The sequence below is a fragment of the Pecten maximus genome, chromosome 1 (assembly GCF_902652985.1).
Source record: "Pecten maximus chromosome 1, xPecMax1.1, whole genome shotgun sequence".
Lineage (NCBI taxonomy): Eukaryota > Metazoa > Mollusca > Bivalvia > Pectinida > Pectinidae > Pecten > Pecten maximus.
In genome coordinates, this window is record NC_047015.1 from 47,878,538 (window position 1) to 47,896,673 (window position 18,136).

The 18,136-nt window shown below is 36.4% G+C and overlaps 1 protein-coding gene across 1 annotated transcript; it reads right to left on the reverse strand.

Annotated features, from left to right (window-relative positions):
• Window positions 1-1,667: 1,667 nt before the first annotated feature.
• On the reverse strand, window positions 1,668-16,790 carry LOC117336308. The gene is made up of 5 exons (XM_033896799.1): window positions 16,436-16,790; window positions 8,195-8,376; window positions 7,782-8,000; window positions 7,173-7,319; window positions 1,668-6,405 (listed from the first exon to the last, which is right to left on the reverse strand). The coding sequence occupies exons 1-5, from the start codon at window positions 16,485-16,487 to the stop codon at window positions 1,735-1,737; spliced, it is 5,271 nt and encodes a 1,756-aa protein (XP_033752690.1). The 5' UTR covers window positions 16,488-16,790; the 3' UTR covers window positions 1,668-1,734.
• Window positions 16,791-18,136: the final 1,346 nt, after the last annotated feature.

Here is an 18,136-nt window from a genome sequence, read left to right on the forward strand (position 1 = left end):
CATCTGGCCCTGGTATTTCTATTCTATATATATTCAAGAAAACATGTATAACATATATATATATCAGCTGACAACTTTACAATAGCTGAGTATAGTTCTTTCCCCATTTCTTTAATGCTTGTGAAAGATTATTGATATACTCCTGAATCAGTAAAGTTGCTTGTAAACTTTGAAAAAAGAATCAACTGAGCGACAAATCAGTCTATTAACAGAACATGTTGTAACTACAACTAAAGATAAAATCCAAGATGAACACAGCCGAAGTTTTTTTTAATTTTATTTATACTATAAGTTATTAATAAGGCCTATCAAACATCTATTTTATGACCCCTTAAGTAACACATTTTAACTCTGATAGAAAATTGCGGTCGCGTTGTCCGACGAGACATATCTAGTTTTGACACCGCCAGTACATCAGTCACGGATCATAATCATTAGATTCTTTTCAAACAACAAATAATAACCTTATTTAATAAAATCTTCACGAAAAACGGCAATGTTGTTTGTGACAACTTGCCCTCAATTCCTGGTCATATTTCTTGCGTATTCTAGCGACTTACAAATGAATATGAAACTGCGAACGGTCGTTGGTTTAGTTACAGTAGACATATCCGCCATTTTGGCTGACTAGTGAAGAGTCACGTGACAGCTGAAGTTATCTCGTGGAATGCTCGGGTGCATTTGACTACGTAAATAGGATTGGTTTTAAGCTATCAAATGTTCCTGCATATGAACTCTGTTTCTAGTTTCTCTGTGAATGCATGTAAATTTCCACGACGATCAAACTGATTTTTCTACTTTCGTTTTCAAGGCAGTATCGAGACAGAATTACTACGCCAACAAAATTGCATATACTGACGAGGAAAAAGGTTAATAATTATACACTAAAATAGTCTAGAACACCAAACATTAACATTTCATTTTAAATAATTGCAGTAAACACGGTTTACATCACTTAAATTGTGTCAATAATTGCTATCAAAATAGGAACTATATTAGGCTGCGGATGTATATCATTTGTATGACAGAAAAGAGGAATAGTTAGCCGGAAGAGATCTGTCAGTAACAACATTTCCCCACCACGCCTATAACGGCAGGTGCCAAAGGCACCCTGACGTTAAATATGCTTATATTCTATGCTTAGTTTATCCACCTTTCATCTGGTGACAATTGACGTATATATATACAAATGTTTCGTGTGGAATTGTTTTCTAACGATAAAATTCCATGACATTATTTAAAAGAACGTCATGTTCTCTGTATCACCTATTGGCTGCAAACACTTACGAAAGTATCTCTTTAGCCTGATTGATTTGAATTTTAAAAATTTGACTTAATACAATACATTTACATTATAAAGTGTCTTTTCGTAATAGTTTTCACCCTTTAGTGGCCCCATAACTCTAACAAACGGAATGCTTACAGCCAATCACCATCACGCTATGATAAAAGATGCTTAATAGATTTCCGGATGTAGGTTCAATTAATTTTTAATTTTGGTATGGGTTCATCGACCTCTGAATGGACAGTTTATTACGGTCGTTCAAATTTAACAATATACTAGTATGCCTTACCTGTACACTAAATACGACTGAATTGAGATGACTCATGGCAGAAGAGACATGCTGTAAACCTGTGATATGTTAAATGACAGCATTACTCGTAGACAATTTACTGATCGTGTATGCTTTGATATTTTTTACATAGTGGTCCATTGACATATATCAAAAGACTTTAATTTCTGCTACTCTCTTTGATCCGGTCTCTCGGAAGAGATTTTCTGTCGAATGAGTATTTATCAAACTTTCTGTCATACGGTTTGTTGTTAAAACCTGGTCTGTCAAAATATCTTCTAGAAGAAAAATCACTTCCGGTCTTTAATCGAGATGCATTGGAGTTGAATGATCTCGACGGATACCTTTCCGCTTTTCTTTGAAATGGTTGCTTGTTGTAATCATTGTTAAAATTGCTCCGGGTATATGGTTTGTTGAAGTTGCCCCTTGGGGAATTCCATCTTCCACGGCCTCTGCTCCATCCCCTACCGCGTCCAACGAATCTGTCCTCAAAATGATCTGTGCTGTCATTTCTAACATTCCTATCGAAGCGGTTTTCTGACCTATCGTAATGTCGGTCTCCACGACTTTCCCGTTGTTCTCCAGTTTGACTAGATCCTCGTCTTTGATCAAAATACTTCCGGTTATCACAGCTGCTTGATTGTTTTCTGTCAACATATACCTCTCTTCGCTCCCAGTTGTTTGAATATCTCTCCTGACGCTTTGACCGATCTTTCGAGTGATCAGGTCGATCAGGCGTCACGAGGTCTGGTAAATTATCTACAGGCAAATCATTGACACCTTGTGTATTGTTCAGGTTCGTGTTTTCATTGTCTAACGTATAAGCTTTATCTTGGTCACCTGCAGATACTTTTTTCTTAACCATTTCGAATACCATGTCTGCCATTTTACCTTCAGTACTTCCGTCATTTCGTGGTCCATCAAACAAGATCCTTTTAAGAAGAGACGTCATGGCCCTTGACAAAGTAGCTTCTGAGCTTGGAGGATCGGTATGACTCGTAACCTCCCTGCGTCCTTCGAAACTTCTTCTAGATTGACGTCTATGAAAAACCGAATCATCCCGCATTCTACTATCAGATCTGGAGTCACTCCGAGGACGCGACCGAGACCGGTCGCTCGGCGAGTCTAGTGAAATGATCATACCATGCCTATCTATTATCAAATTATCTGGATGTACTGTTCCAGTTCTATGCCAAGGTGTTTCTGTATGCCTGCTTGACCTAGAACTTACTCCCCTTTCTTGGAATTTTCGTTCAGTGACGTTTCTGCTGAAATTTCTGATATAAGGTTTGCTGTATGGATGGTTTGTTTTCCACGAAGACCGATCATCGTCATCGAAATCTTTCTTTTCTGCTTTGACAACCCGTGTTGTTTCAGTCTGAGTTCTGTCTGATTGTCCTTTCGAAGAACAGTTTTTATATAACGTTATTTTAGCTTTCTGAATAGCACGTTTCCTGAAACCACTTGGTGATCGCCTTCTATCAACCCATTTCAAACCAAGGCGTTTATGCCTACCTTTGAAATATTCACTTAGGATTTTGCCTTTTTGATGGAATGGGACAAACGAGGGATCCCGAATTGGGGAGACTTCACGCGGCCTGTATTCGTGTTGTTTATGTGAATCAGAAGCAGCCGAACCAGTCACACTTTTGCTCCGACTTCTGTTTATGTCAGAGCTATGTCTTTGTTCGGACATTGATCTGTCAAGTTGATGTGTAATTGTTTCTGTTCCCTTTCCCTGAAAGCTCTTTTCTTTGACAAGTGAATATGATTGATATAGGACACACGATTCATTCTTGATTTCGGCTAACGTTTTTTCAATTTCCTGACTTAAAGTCCAATCACTTGATCCAGTTTGTGTGGTTCTGTCATTGTCCAGGTCATTGTTTGCGATTGGTTCTTCTTGAGGAGTTTTATCCACGTTTTTATCCATTTGCGTCACTTTCTCGTCAAAACCATATTCTGTAACTTCTATTTTCACACTGGATGCTGCAGATTGTGGTTCTGTTATCGGTTTGCTATCTTTGATAGCTTCAACATCCCGAGAAAAGGTTTTTGAAACCATTTCACAACCAGATTTTGAACAAGCATCCGACATATAGCAACCAGGATTTAAACGATCATCCGGCATATAAGATGAAGAACCTTGGTGCTTTGGTGTGGAATCGTCGGGGGTCAAGTTCTCGGACGTGTCTATATCAACACCTGATATGTTTAAAATGGGTTCATTTTTGTTGTGAGTGTTGGGCGTTATACTGCTTTCGACCGTTTGTTCAGTTGTCATGATCGCATCATGGGAGGCGATGTCTAAATCGCTTACTTTTTTGATATTTTCAACAGATGAGTCGAAGTCATGAACTGCTCTTTTTTCCACGATGTCCTTCTGCATATTTATGCAAGTGACTTCTATCACTGTTGGCGTTTTCATAGTTGCACTATCGTTCTTCTGTCGAACTACTCGATCGGTGACAATTGTAGAAATCGCTTGTTGATCTTCATGAGTGATTGTTGCTATTTGTGATTTGTCAACTTCCATTTCCTCGTCACTTTGAGAATTCGTGCCTGATGAACTCTTATTGTCGTCAGATTCCGCGACCTTTTTCTGAATCACTTTGATAGCATTGCCCAGGCCCTGTAAGACTTTTTCAACCTCTGAAGACAAGTTTTTGGACGGAGTGTTTGATACCGTAACTGGATCGATTGCTTTATCTCCATGGTTTCTAGAAGGTGATTGACGACTCTTTGCTTCTGTATCGACCTGCATTACATTCGAATGCGGTATAGAGTTTTCGTCACAAGAAGAAGAACTGTGAGTATCGGATGTCGAACAAGCAAGAATGGAATGTTTACTGTCACTATCAGACTCGTGTTGTGCTTCGGAGCAATCTACTTTGTCTGACATGAGCTTGATTGGATTTGTACTGTCAGATTTATCCTGATGATATTCAGGATCATCTCCATGATCATCTTTAGTGACAGAAGCTTCATTTTTATTGCTTACTTGTGCTATGTCTTTGTCATTTGTTTGGGGAACTGACACGTTATCATGGTTGGATTCTGTATCTAATGTTGAACGCTTTTGAGCCCTGGGATCTCTTCGATTTAGAGTCATGCAGTTGTTTGGAAAAGGAAGCAAACTTAACTGAGAAGAAAGACATGTTGTGTTGCTTGATAGCTCTCTTTTCACTTGTTGGTCATCCATTTCTGACACAGAAGGTTTTTCAACAGATACAGGATTCATATCGGTGTTCACATTATCTGAAAGACTTGCCATTATCACATCACTTTTGCTAGTGAGGTCATGTCGGGAAATATCAATAGATATGTCTGGTTTTTCATCGAGTTTGAAACGATCGCCCATTGTTTGTTTCTTTTTCCTGATATAACTTTCATAGAAACTTGAACATTTCTTTGAGGAAGATTGCATGCTTTCATCTATTCGATACCTGTTTGTATCATATTCAGGACCTTGACCATTGACAGGTACCAAATTATGTTTTTGTATGTTTTCCTTTGCTCCCGTATAAAATTCTTTTACCTCCGTAGATTCTTTAGCAGCACCATTGCATCTGTTGCTACTACACTGAGAATCTGGGAGTTCAGTGTGCATCCAATACATGTCTTGTGGTTCGTCCAATGTTGGTGTAGGGGTATCACGATCGGGGTCACAATTACGATTATCTGAACCAATTGTGAGTTTCAGTTGTAATTTACCTTTCTCCTCCGCGGAATTATGTGCTTCGCTTTCAATAATTGACGTTCGTAACTGTGACATTTCTTTCTGTTCGCGGCTTGCTTCAGCATATGCACTTTGTTGGTTTCTATTTTCTGGATCAATTATTGAGTCGTTGCCTTGCGATTGGTTGTTGACGATTTTCGTAGACATCGTTTTTGCATCTTTATTCTCTTTTTTATATGTTATTGTACATGCTTTGCTAAGGTCTAATGGTTGATTCCTGTCATCGCATGACTCCACTCTTTTTGGTGACAGTGTGATATTGTCGCTAACGACGTCATCTACCCATGAACCCTCTTCAGATGTTATTGAATCTCCTGACCTCATTGAAGTACTTCGACTTAGCCGCAGTTCTCGAAGTTTTTTTTGTTTTGTATGAATTTCTTTTTCTATTTCTTTTAATCGCTGAATAATTAGGGTTTTATCTGATGTAGTTTCTGTATCGTGCAGAGAACCATTCTGGTTTTGAAGCGATTTTCCATCCTGGTTTTCAGGCGATTTTTCCTTCTGGCTTTGAGGCGATACTTCACTTTCCATATACACGTTTGTGTTGTCCGAAGACCTTGGTTCAAGGAACGGATCCCACAAATATTCTGTGTATTGTAAATCTGTTTCCTCCTCGTAGTCATGTTGCATATTTTCATTCCCTCCCACCGATTTTGTCCTCTTACCGATTACCGTCCTGGCTGATCGCCGGGCTGTGCCCAGGCGTAACTTCTGTTTCCCATTAGATATCGAAGTAGGTATATCATTCAAAAATAATGTTTCTTTCTTAATGCTATCTTTCTTTGCACAATTATCAGTAATCTCCATGGAAGTGTCAACTTTTCCCGTAAGCGCAGTTGATGTCAAATTGGCCTTAGAAGGGACTTCCATATTAGAAACAGGCGGAGAATGTGTCTCCTCGCTGATTTGTTGTTTTAACGTAGGATTAAATGAGGATTGCCTCTTTTTTCTCAGTTTTGGCCACGGTGTTCGCAGAGGTCCAATGATTTTCTCTGCTGTTCTTTCAAGGCTAATGACAGCAAATGGTAGTATCTGTGACGGTGACATACTAGGTAGTGTAGTTTCCTCGTCATATTCATACAGGTATGCCTGCAAAATTACAGAAATAAGCTTAAATATTTCACTGAATTCATTTTTAACCACAATATGCAGCTATCGTGTTAACATTTGAAGGTGATATTTACTTTTGTCTTTTGTACATTCACTTAAAAATGAATAAAAATTAATCAAATACAAAACTACAAAACGCATGATGTTTTCTTCGTTTACTCGACATTGACTATCCATGCTATCCAAAGGCTTTTCCCTTTGCGTAAACGATTTGTTTGTTTGTTTTTGTTTAACGTCCTATTAACAGCCAGGGTCATTTAAGGACGTGCCAGGTTTTGGAGGTGGAGGAAAGCCGGAGTACCCAGAGAAAAACCACCGGCCTACAGTCAGTACCTGGCAACTGCCCCACGTAGGTTTCGAACTCGCAACCAAGAGGTGAAGGGCTAGTGATAAAGTGTCGGGCTACCTTAACCACTCGGCCACCGCGACCCCTTGCGTAAACGATGTCCAAACGTTAATTTTGCTTAACCAGCTTATTCTTACTGATTTGAAATATGAATATGCTGGTCATATCTGATCTGGTTTTAATGTTATCGGGAACCTGGGCACTCATTAAGCAGAGATCCTCAGATAGTGGAAGTGACTAAATGCATTTAATTGAAATCAAGTTGTCACCTTGAGAAACATAGACGTGTATGTTATTATATGACAACCCAATTAATACAGATGCTGCATCAAATGTGTATATTAGATATCTAACTTAGAAACTGTTATTCCACACTGTGTTAATATTTACCAATACTTACGAAGTTATTATCTTGCGCATCGCATATCCCCATGTCCGCATCTGGTTTAGTTACGGATATGTGTGTATCGTAGTTGGGCGTTGGTTCGATACTGCACTGATCATTAGTCAAATTTGGTGTGACGGATTTCACTTTTCCGAACATAGCCTAACAGGAAAAAAATAGCAGTGTGTCATTCCGTTACATAGTTAAATGAAAATCCAGTTTCGTGATCTTGAAAGAACACAAATAAAAACAACAATTTGCAACCGCATGGACTGGAAACGTAAGTTCATGTTAACGACATCAAAGTTATTTAAGGATTTACTTCAATATATTCTTATATTACGAAGCGTACTCTAATCAAACCAATCGCGGGTTATGCTGATAGTCCTCTCAGTTGTTATGTTATAGCTCCATAACATAACTATTCATTCAAGTTAATCCTTATAATTCAATCAACTCTACACAACCCCTGTGAAAATGCGCTTTTATTGATGGATTATTTTCTCTTATAAATCATTACGCTTTTGTATCAGAGAATTCAAGGCTTTTTTTACGTTATGTGCTGATCACATAAAATTTTAAGCCAATGAACATGCATGATACAAGCAAGATTAAATATCTTACCTTAAAGACAAGAAGGAATCTTATTCCGTCGGCGTTTGCACATGCAGTGTATCTTAACAGTACGTCATAGTTTCTGCTTAAATGCAGACCGAATTGGCTGTCTCCTAGAACGTTTCTGGCTTTTTCACAATTTGGTCCCGACCTGCAGATTTTCTGAATCCCCTGCCAAGAATCTTCAGCAAACAATAATCTGTCCTCCAATTCCTTTGGTTTCCTACCCTGTAAAATAACTGATCTAATTAGTTTCTCTTTCAATTAATACATGCATAAATAAGAAATTGTTGCTTTTATTTTTTTGAATTTATATTACAAATGACATACAAATTTATCCTGTCACTTTTTCTGTTTCTTCTTGAAATGATTGAATAATGAAGTTGTTAATGACACCTGAGGATGGAAGCGATCTTGTGTACCTGGTCCCTCAGCGCTTTCCTTCTTCTCTCATATCGTCTGGCTAGTTCAGTGTTCCGGACCAAGCACATTGAGATTGTTCGGTATATCCTCTCAGTGTTTTTTTCTACCAGGTTTGTTCGCTGAGACTCACGCAATATTTCTTTGGCATCAGGAGAATCAAGACGAATGAACTCCATAAGTTCTAAAATAATGAAAGCAAATATCAGTAACCAACGAATAAATACACCATCACAACAACTGTGCAACCTGATTAAACATCAGACATACTGGACCTCACACACATGGTAAGTACCTTAGAAGAAATGACTCCCCAGATATTTACATTACTATAGTGGATATATATGCATATAAAATATGACGCACTTACAATTAACGGTTACTTAAAATAAACTCGCAAAATTTTGATCCTACACGTAGAATAATCTGAAATATATTTTCGGACACATTAATTAAAATAAGGAATGAAAATCTAAGTAGCTACAATATAAAAAAAATTGTAGTGAAATGAAAATTAAAATAAGAATTTTAGGTGGAGATTATCGCACTAAAATTTTACCATGGGATCTTGACGATTCCATTAATGTGTTAATGGAATATTCAGGGCTAATTTGATGCGAGAGAACTAATAATGGTTACTTTTGTTTTTTTTACCTTTTCTCAAAATCTGTCTTTAAGTAAATAATTCTATCTACACATTTTCAAAATAAACAATGACAGATATACATAAACATATTGTACGAGGGATGCTTGATATGTTGTGAGCCTCATCTTGACTGAAAAGTGGGTGCCTGAAATAGCTGTTTTCGGTTTTGGAAATAGATGGAAGTCAGATGGAGCGAGATCAGGTGAATAAGGCGGATGCTCAATCAATTTAAAGCCACAATCGTGAATGGCAGCCATGACAATGATAGACTTGTGAACAGGAGCTTTGTCCGGATGGAATAACACATTTTTAGTGAGCTTTCCGCGTAACTGGCTCAGAAGTGAAGCATAGTATGTGTTATTGATTAGTTGTCCCGTTTGGAGATAATCTATTAGCAGAATACCATCTGCATCTCAGAAAACTAAGGCCATAACCTTCCCAGCTGAACAGTCTTTGTCTTCTTTGGCGGGGAGAGCAAGGGTGCTTCAATTACTTCGATTGTTGTTTGGCCTCTGGGGTAAAATGATGGGCCCATGTTTCATCCATAGTGACCAATCTCTGAAGAAAGTTGGCAGAATCTTTTTCAAAAAGGTTAAGATTAGCACGTGATAATGTGCGCCTGGTGTACTTCTGACCAACAGTCAGAAGTCATGGTACCCATCGGGCTGAAAGCTTTCTCATTGCAAGATCCTCGGTTAGAATGGAAGTTACTCTTTCCTGTGAAATGCCAACTCTGTTGGTAATCTTTCTGTGACTCATCTGTCAGTCATAACAATATCATGAACTTTATTAACAATTTGTGGGGTTGCAACATTGACAGTCCTTCCTGGACGGGGATCATCCTCAAGGCTCTGTCCGCCGCGCTTAAATTCCGCCACCCAACTTTTCACTGTAGCACATGAAGGGGCATCTTTCCGTTGTGTTGCTACCATATCATTATGGATAGCCTTAGGTATTAAACCTTTTTTTATGCAAATATTGGATCACAGCTCTTTAAACGATTTTGTCCATTTTGCAAAAGCGCTTGTCTAGTTTACTTTAAAGTGCTACCTTGTCAATATAAACTAACCAAATGAGACCAGTCCTTGGGTACACTACCCTATATAGCCAGAGAATAGTAGGACTTAAAAAGAACATCCTTGAGTACCTCCTTCAATACGAGGCTCGTATATCATAAATGAGTTCAGAATCATTTTCAATGGACATTTAATTTTATATATGATTGTAAAGAATAAAATTACTCGTAAATGATAACTCATAACGTATTTCTTGTTGAACATTTTCATGGAAAAAAACCAAAACATTTATATCGGTTTTAAACATTACAACATCGACGATTTAATTCGTCACTGATTTGAGAAAATAGAGTCATGTTAGACAAACCATATCTTTGTACAATGGGACACTAGTACATTGTAACGTGTATTTCCTGTTTATATACACTCAATCCATACTGCTTTTGTTGTGTGGCAATATCAACATGTTGTAATTGTCGTTTGGCATTTTAACATTGAATGGGATGGTAGTTTGGGTTGGTGTCAGTGTGATTTTACAGGCGTTTAAATGTACAGTACTGAACAGACGATAGATAAGCTGTAAATGGAAAAATAATTAAAGCCAAATATTTCGGCTATGTGTGTATATGCAGCTCTATCGGTCTGTTTACGTCTTTGATCAGCTTAAATAACTTGATAAAATCTAGTATGAAAATTGGCTATGGGCTTGTCAGGTGTTATATACTGAAACGAAAAAGAAACGCAACATGGAAAATTGTGATTAATTTTGTATTAAATATACATATCTGTATAAAAATCGCGGAAATAAACATGCACCCTGCCTAACACCCATACCAATCTTCAAAATCACCCAAGTGTGACTAGAGACCTATGCACTTCCGGCGCGGTAAAAACATAAAAAACCGTGCCTGTACAAACATATGCGTTCTTTTTTCATTCAAACCAGTATCAATTCATCACTAACATTGAGCCACATCATCGCCAATACTTTTGCAAACAATAATTCCTTTTACAATTATGCCACGGTTATCAAAGGTTGATAGAGGACGTGCTATAGCGATGCTTCTGGCAGGGAACACGCAACTTCACGTCGCTCGACAATTCAGAGTTCACAAATCGACTATTAGTCGATTAGTTTCACGTCTTAACGCAACAGGAAGAGTCGATGACCATCCGAGATCAGGACGTCCACGCGTAACGTCGCGACGTCAAGACCGGGTTCTTAGGTTGGCACACCTGCGTAACAGGAGATTAACGGCCGCTGAAACGGCAAGGAATACGATTGGTAATCATAACCGTCGAATTCATCCCCAAACAGTGATCAACAGACTGCGTGAGGCTAATTTGCGTGCAAGGCGACAGTACGTTGGTTTACCACTAACACCGCAACGTCGAGCACGTCGTATGCAATGGGCAACGGCACATATGCCCAGACGTTTTCCTATGAGACGTTGGAGGTCTATGCTCTTCACCGATGAATCTCGATTCACGTTATTTCGAGCAGATGGCCGTCAACGTGTGTACCGGCGTCGAGGCGAACGTTTTGCTGACGCCTGTGTTTTGGAACACGACCGATTTGGGGGTGGATCAGTTATGGTTTGGGCGGGAATCTCCCATGGTTTGAAGACGCCTTTGGTGATAGTCAATGGGAATTTAACGGCCGTACGCTATCGGGATGAGATCCTTAGGCCCCATGTTGTGCCGTTTGTTAGGCAGCATCATCTAACCTTTCAGCAAGATAACGCGAGACCACACGTTGCAAGAGTCTGTAGAGACTTTCTTGCGACACAGAACATTGTTCCTATAGATTGGCCTCCATATAGCCCCGACCTGTCCCCAATCGAGCATTTGTGGGATGAATTAGACAGAAGAATTCGAAATCGCCGTAACCCCCCAAATACCCTCCCTCAGTTAGCAAATGCACTCGTCCAAGAATGGAATAACATTCCAATACGGAAAGTCAATGCCCTGATGAACTCAATGCAACAAAGAATTAGAGATGTGATAACTGTTCGAGGAGGACACACACGATATTAGGGCACGGTTTCAAAACTGCTGCCATTTCAACTTGGATTCACGTAGGGTACTACCAATCATGACCTTCTAGCAAAGTGACCTGTTCTTAAAAATCTCTAAACATTTAAAGGATGTTACATCAATATTCAATATTAACTATTACATATGAAATTTAAACATAATGCTCACAAGTATTATTTTATTAAACCTACAATTTGAAGTTGCGTTTCTTTTTCGTTTCAGTATATATGTATATCAAAAAATAGTAATTGTCAATCCAAGACGTTATATGTAACGCCTTGGATTGTTAATTACTATTTTTTTATATACATTACTTGCATTCTGTCACCTTCAACACTTTTTGATATATATATATACATATATACTATATAGGAAGTACTAAAGTATATTATATTTGGTAACTGTATACATACAAATACAATACATGTACTTACAGTGTACAATGTGACAATACACTATAGGTACGTGGGTGACTTCTTCATATAATTAGTGGATAAGGTACTTAAGAAATGACTCTTCTGTACAAAATATTTTCTATAAATGGCGACTTCTTGTGCAACGTATATTTCGATAATAATGACTATTCTGTACAAGATAATTTCTACATATGAAGATTATTTAGAACAAGTTACATATAAATGGCCACTTTGTGGCATTTTTTGATAAATCGCGTCTATTTGGTAGAAGGTATTTTCTATAAATACTGGCTATTTTGTAGATGGTATTTTCTATAAATGCCGGCTATTTGGTAGATGGTATTTTCTATAGATAATGACTGGTCTATAGAAGGTACTTTTCTATAAATGTCGATTACTGTGTACGATGTATTTTATATGAATAACGACTATTCTGTAGAAGGTATTTGCTATGTATGTCTACGACTATTCTGTACATGGTGATTATCTATATAATATATATAATATTGTATATACTAATATATGATATATATCTTCATGGTATTATAGAATAAGCAAATAGATATGGTTATACTATAGAAACAGATTAACCAAATTAAGAATTTTATGGAGGTGTTGATTTTGCCAAGTTTTACTTTATTGTTTACAAAATATATCAAACTGAATTGGTTTTAATTATTTACAGACGAACGCGTCCATTTAATCCCGGGCCGTTAGACTCTAACCAGTCCCATGTACTCTGAACACCTCACAGTGCCATGTAATGTGTGATGTCTAGATAACAAGAGATTATAGCCAGACGTATACAAGCCTGTCTATTGATATCTTATCACAAATCATCTCCTTTATCGGTGTGACCTATAACATATACTCCACCGTCACATGTATCATGAAATGGGATAGATTTCTCAACTGAAATATCTGGAATATCATATATCTTGATTATTATATTTATCATAACATATCGCCATTACTAAACAGACTATAGATAAGGATTATTATATCTAGTATATAGTATGTCGTATTTGTAGACATGCTATATATTAAGTTTCATATAATTAGTATGAACATATTGTATTTTTACACATATACATGTAATTTAATTTCATATTTGGTATAAAGTTGTCGAAAAATAAGCAGACTATAGATTATGATGATCATATTTAGCAGATTATAGATAAATATTGTATTTAGTATAAATATATCGCATTTCTAAACAGACTATAGATTATGATGATCATATTTAGCAGATTATAGATAAATATTGTATTTAGTATACAATATATCGCATTTCTAAACAGACTATCGATTATGATTGCTATATCTAGTATTTGGAGATGATCTTAGTAAGTCCTTATCAATAACATTTTTTTAATAATATTGACGAACAATTTCACTTGAAATTTTTCAATGTGAAAATTAAAATATTCAACGACATTTCTAAACCTAAGTGGATTTAACAATAGACCCTTTTATGTACCTGTCACATCCTGTAGAAGATATTGACAAATTTGTGATCAGATAATGTTCCCGACTAGACACACATAGAACGTAGCATTGTACTTTGACCTTGATCCTTACTTGAAGGACAAACAGAGAGTTTGAATAAGACCTGAATGAAACTTTATCACGTCAACCAGAGTTTGCGTGTTGAAATAATCAGCATAAACCTTGTTACGTGTCGTTGAAAAACAGATTGTAATACAGATAACAGCAGCTACAGGCAGGTATTGCGTTAGAACATGTTGTGTCATAGAAATACGACGATGGTTTTAGACAGGTAAAACAGAGTTTATAAATAGTCAGATCAGTTTCACGGGGGTAATATTCGCTGTTATTCCAGTCGGACCTAGTTCGCGTTATTCATATTCTGCAGTGAAACGCTTATATAACATTTGTTTGTATATATAAATATTCTACAGTGAAACGCTTATACAACATTTGTTTGTATATATAAATATTCTACAGTGAACACTTATACAACATTTGTTTGTATATATAAATAGTTTGCAGTGAAACGCTTATACAACATTTGTTTGTATATATAAATATTCTACAATGAAACATGTATACAGCTTTTGTTTGTATATATAAATATTCTACAGTGAAACACGTATACAACATATTTTGTATATAGAAATATTCGCGGGTTATTCATTTTTACGGTATAATCAGTGACCGCGAACATAGCGAAACTAAATCCTCCACGAATATTACCAATTATAGGGGAATATCATCATTAGTTTGCGACGATCTATGGATGCTGTGAGACTGCAATGATATGTAAAATGCGTACCATATGGGACCTTCTAGTAAAATACTTTTTATTTGTTACATTTCTACTTGTTACACTTTCATCTGTAATTTTATGGGACATTTTCTTCACTTTAATAATACAATGTATATCATATTAAAGTGTATATAAATATTTCAGTATATAATATTTCATTACGGAAATGCTTAGAGTGTAAAATATAAATGGCCGGTCACTATTTACTAACATATCTCTTTCATCGCTCGCTCTATTACATACACAAGCACTTCAACACGACAGGAACGGGAAACAAGAGAAAACTACAAAATGAGATACGTATCATTACGCTGATCTAAATCAAACACACTGTACTAAAATATTTTGAATTAAAACAACTGCATTGTTTTAACGTAACTATATTGTATTAAAGCAACTACATTACTGAATTAACTATATTGTACGAAAGCAACCCGATTACTAAAGTAACCACATTTATATTGTACTAAAGTAAATATATTGAGCTAAATCAACTGTATTGTACTAAAGTAACTGTATTGTACTAAAGTAACTGTATTGTACTAAAGTAACTGTATTGTACTAAAGTATATTGAGCTAAATTAAAAATATTGTATTAAAGAAGCTATATATTGTACTAAACTAGCTGTATTGCAATACAGCAACGTTTGCACAAAAGTAGTATTGAATTAAAGTAACTGCATCGTACTAAAGTAACTTAGTTGTATTGTACTAAAGTAACTGTATTTTGTACTAGCGTAACTATATTGTAATAAAGATTCAGTAATTATATGTATTACTTAAGTAAATATGTTGTACAAAAGTAACAATACTGCACTCAAATAATACCAAGATTTTACTGAATCGCACCGAAGTATTAAAATGTAACAAAGTACAATTCAGTAACTTATCTGCACTAAAATAGCTATGGTGTGATTACAAAACATAAAATACTACATCGGGATAAGTATACACTGGACTAGAAAAGTTACAGATGCCACTAAAATATACACTGCACAATATTTACTCAATTACCATAAAATGCACTACTCTTTGAAATAACACTGATATAATACTTGCATATGTAAAATGTTATACACACTTAATTCATGTCTACAATAATACAAAATAAAAATTCTGAGATATTCGTGTAAGGAAAATGTGAAAAACGCCATACCAGATGCACCTGTTTTGTCCTTGTATTGAATACATGCTAAGAGCTTTTTATGTAAAATGCTTGAACATCAATGGAGAATACGTTACAAAGAAATATATAATGAAGTATATCGGCCGAGACGTCTTTGAATTTATTTTAAACATATGACTCATACATAATTGTCAGGGTAGGTGTATACATTGCATAAATTGTGTTACATGGATGAAACCTGAAGTTTCAATGACATACGTGAAGTGACCAAACACCACTGTATATATGTGTATATGTACAATCCTTGTTCGGGTATAGGCCAATGATTTGTAGTCCGGTGATCTGATAGCTGCTAGATACTGTCACAAAGCAGGTCCACACATTCCAATGGGCACTTTGGGATTTCCACATTTTCTTCTACTTTCAATTTCCTATATGTTTTAATGTGAGTTGAATTTATTACATCTTCCTGTTCAACAACTTCCTTGACAATTTCGTTATTATGTTGAACGTAAAATCTTTTTTGCCTCATATATCAGTTCAACAATCCATGCTCTGGCAAGCAAAATCAGAAATGGTGAAGACGTCTGATTTCTGTTAAATACTGGTGTCGTCATATCCATAATGGTTAAGGACAGGTTTTCAATCAACAGTCATACAGAATAACATCAACAAAATCACACAACAACAGTCATTTACCGCCGATACTTACCAGATCTGTTTCTCTTAGGGATCCGGGTATTTCCACCTAGAGAGGACGCCATGACTTATTCGTGTGGCTGGTCTAAACTCCTGTGTCTCGCATGCCTCGTGGGGCAGTTTTGTCCAGATGTCTTGTGACAGCTGTTAGGGGACGATAATGGTCGTTGTGTATGGTGTCTATTCCAATATCGTAGCAGGCGTTTTGAACGAAGTTCAAGTAGCCGAACCTATTTATAACGTCGCTCCATGTATTACATAGGTTCCTAATATGCTAGTTTGCTAGCATGTTAGCACCCGTTAGGAAGGTAGTTTTCTAGTCTGGCGAGCTTTACACACCGGTCTGGTTTCATACTACACATGTATAACTTAGTGTTGTGCATGTCACAGATAACCGACCTACATTTACTGTCTCTGTATATATACACACATGTGCTAGTTAGAAATCTGATATGATCTGTAGGGTTTCAATTTCCTCTCTCTGACAAATTTTAAACAGATTTATTTTATATTTCCCGACAATAATCCTACATAGCTTCCTAAATCACTGATAACATAACACGTAGGGAAGATAGCGGAGAAGGTCGAGGCAGATAGACGACCGGGGTTCGATTCCCGTTCGGACAAGAAAAGGTCACAGTATGTGATCACCTGACCGACCACGTGTGTTTTTGTCCGGGTACCCCGGGTTCCACAATTATACCCCTCGCACAGTTTCATCAGGGCCAATAACTACATGTGATTAATATGAGTTGATATTTCTTGTTTATCAATTATTGAATGTAAAGTTAAAAATACAAGATGTTTTAGACGATTACGGATTAGAATAACTTGCCAAGCAAATCTCTATGTGTTCACCAACAATTGTCTGAAAGACAGCCTTCTATGCATGGGAAGTGGAGGCTGCAGGTCTATAAAATATACCGTATGCGATTCATATCGTGATTAACATCAAATAGATTTTCATCAAATTATCTCTGTCATATACAATATGCCATATATGTTTTCATCCTGTGACCAATATTGGAAATCAGCTTGATCTATAGTGATTGAATGGATTGTTTTCATTTTCATTGCGGCTTTAAATAACAGTAGGTATCTTCATATCCGGTGGTGCACGTTAACCTCAGGTATGAAGATAATTACTGCTATTCATAGCCACAATGAAAATGAAAAATTCCGTTCAATTCATATATTGAATTAGGGTGATTTGGAATCAAAACACAAAGAACTTTTTTTTTTAATAGCTATATACTAAAAGATTCAAAATTAATAGGACAGTCGGTGATCCCGCCAATTCACCATGCCATCGTTTACCGTGTCCTTCCGCAGTTTCCAGTCGTTTTTGTTTTGTTTATTGAAAACAAAAAGACATCAAATAACATAACTAACATCAAATATAATAATTCGTGTAAATTTAGATTGATTTTATGTGAATAGATGACAAAAGCAAAATTTAAGGAAACGAAACGCGAGCTAATAATCTGATGTATAAATATCTAACTGATGCATGGTGTCGAAAATCAGCAAGTAAAATGACATTTTCATACTGTATTCACAGTGTTTTCATGGTCAAATGTTTTTTTACCTGGTATGTTCATATAAATATCAACACTCAGAATGTAAATATACTTGTATGACAACAACATGAACTTGTTTACTACATGTTGTTTTCGTGTGTTATTTGCTTGTAATACATGCTACCTTTCTAGTA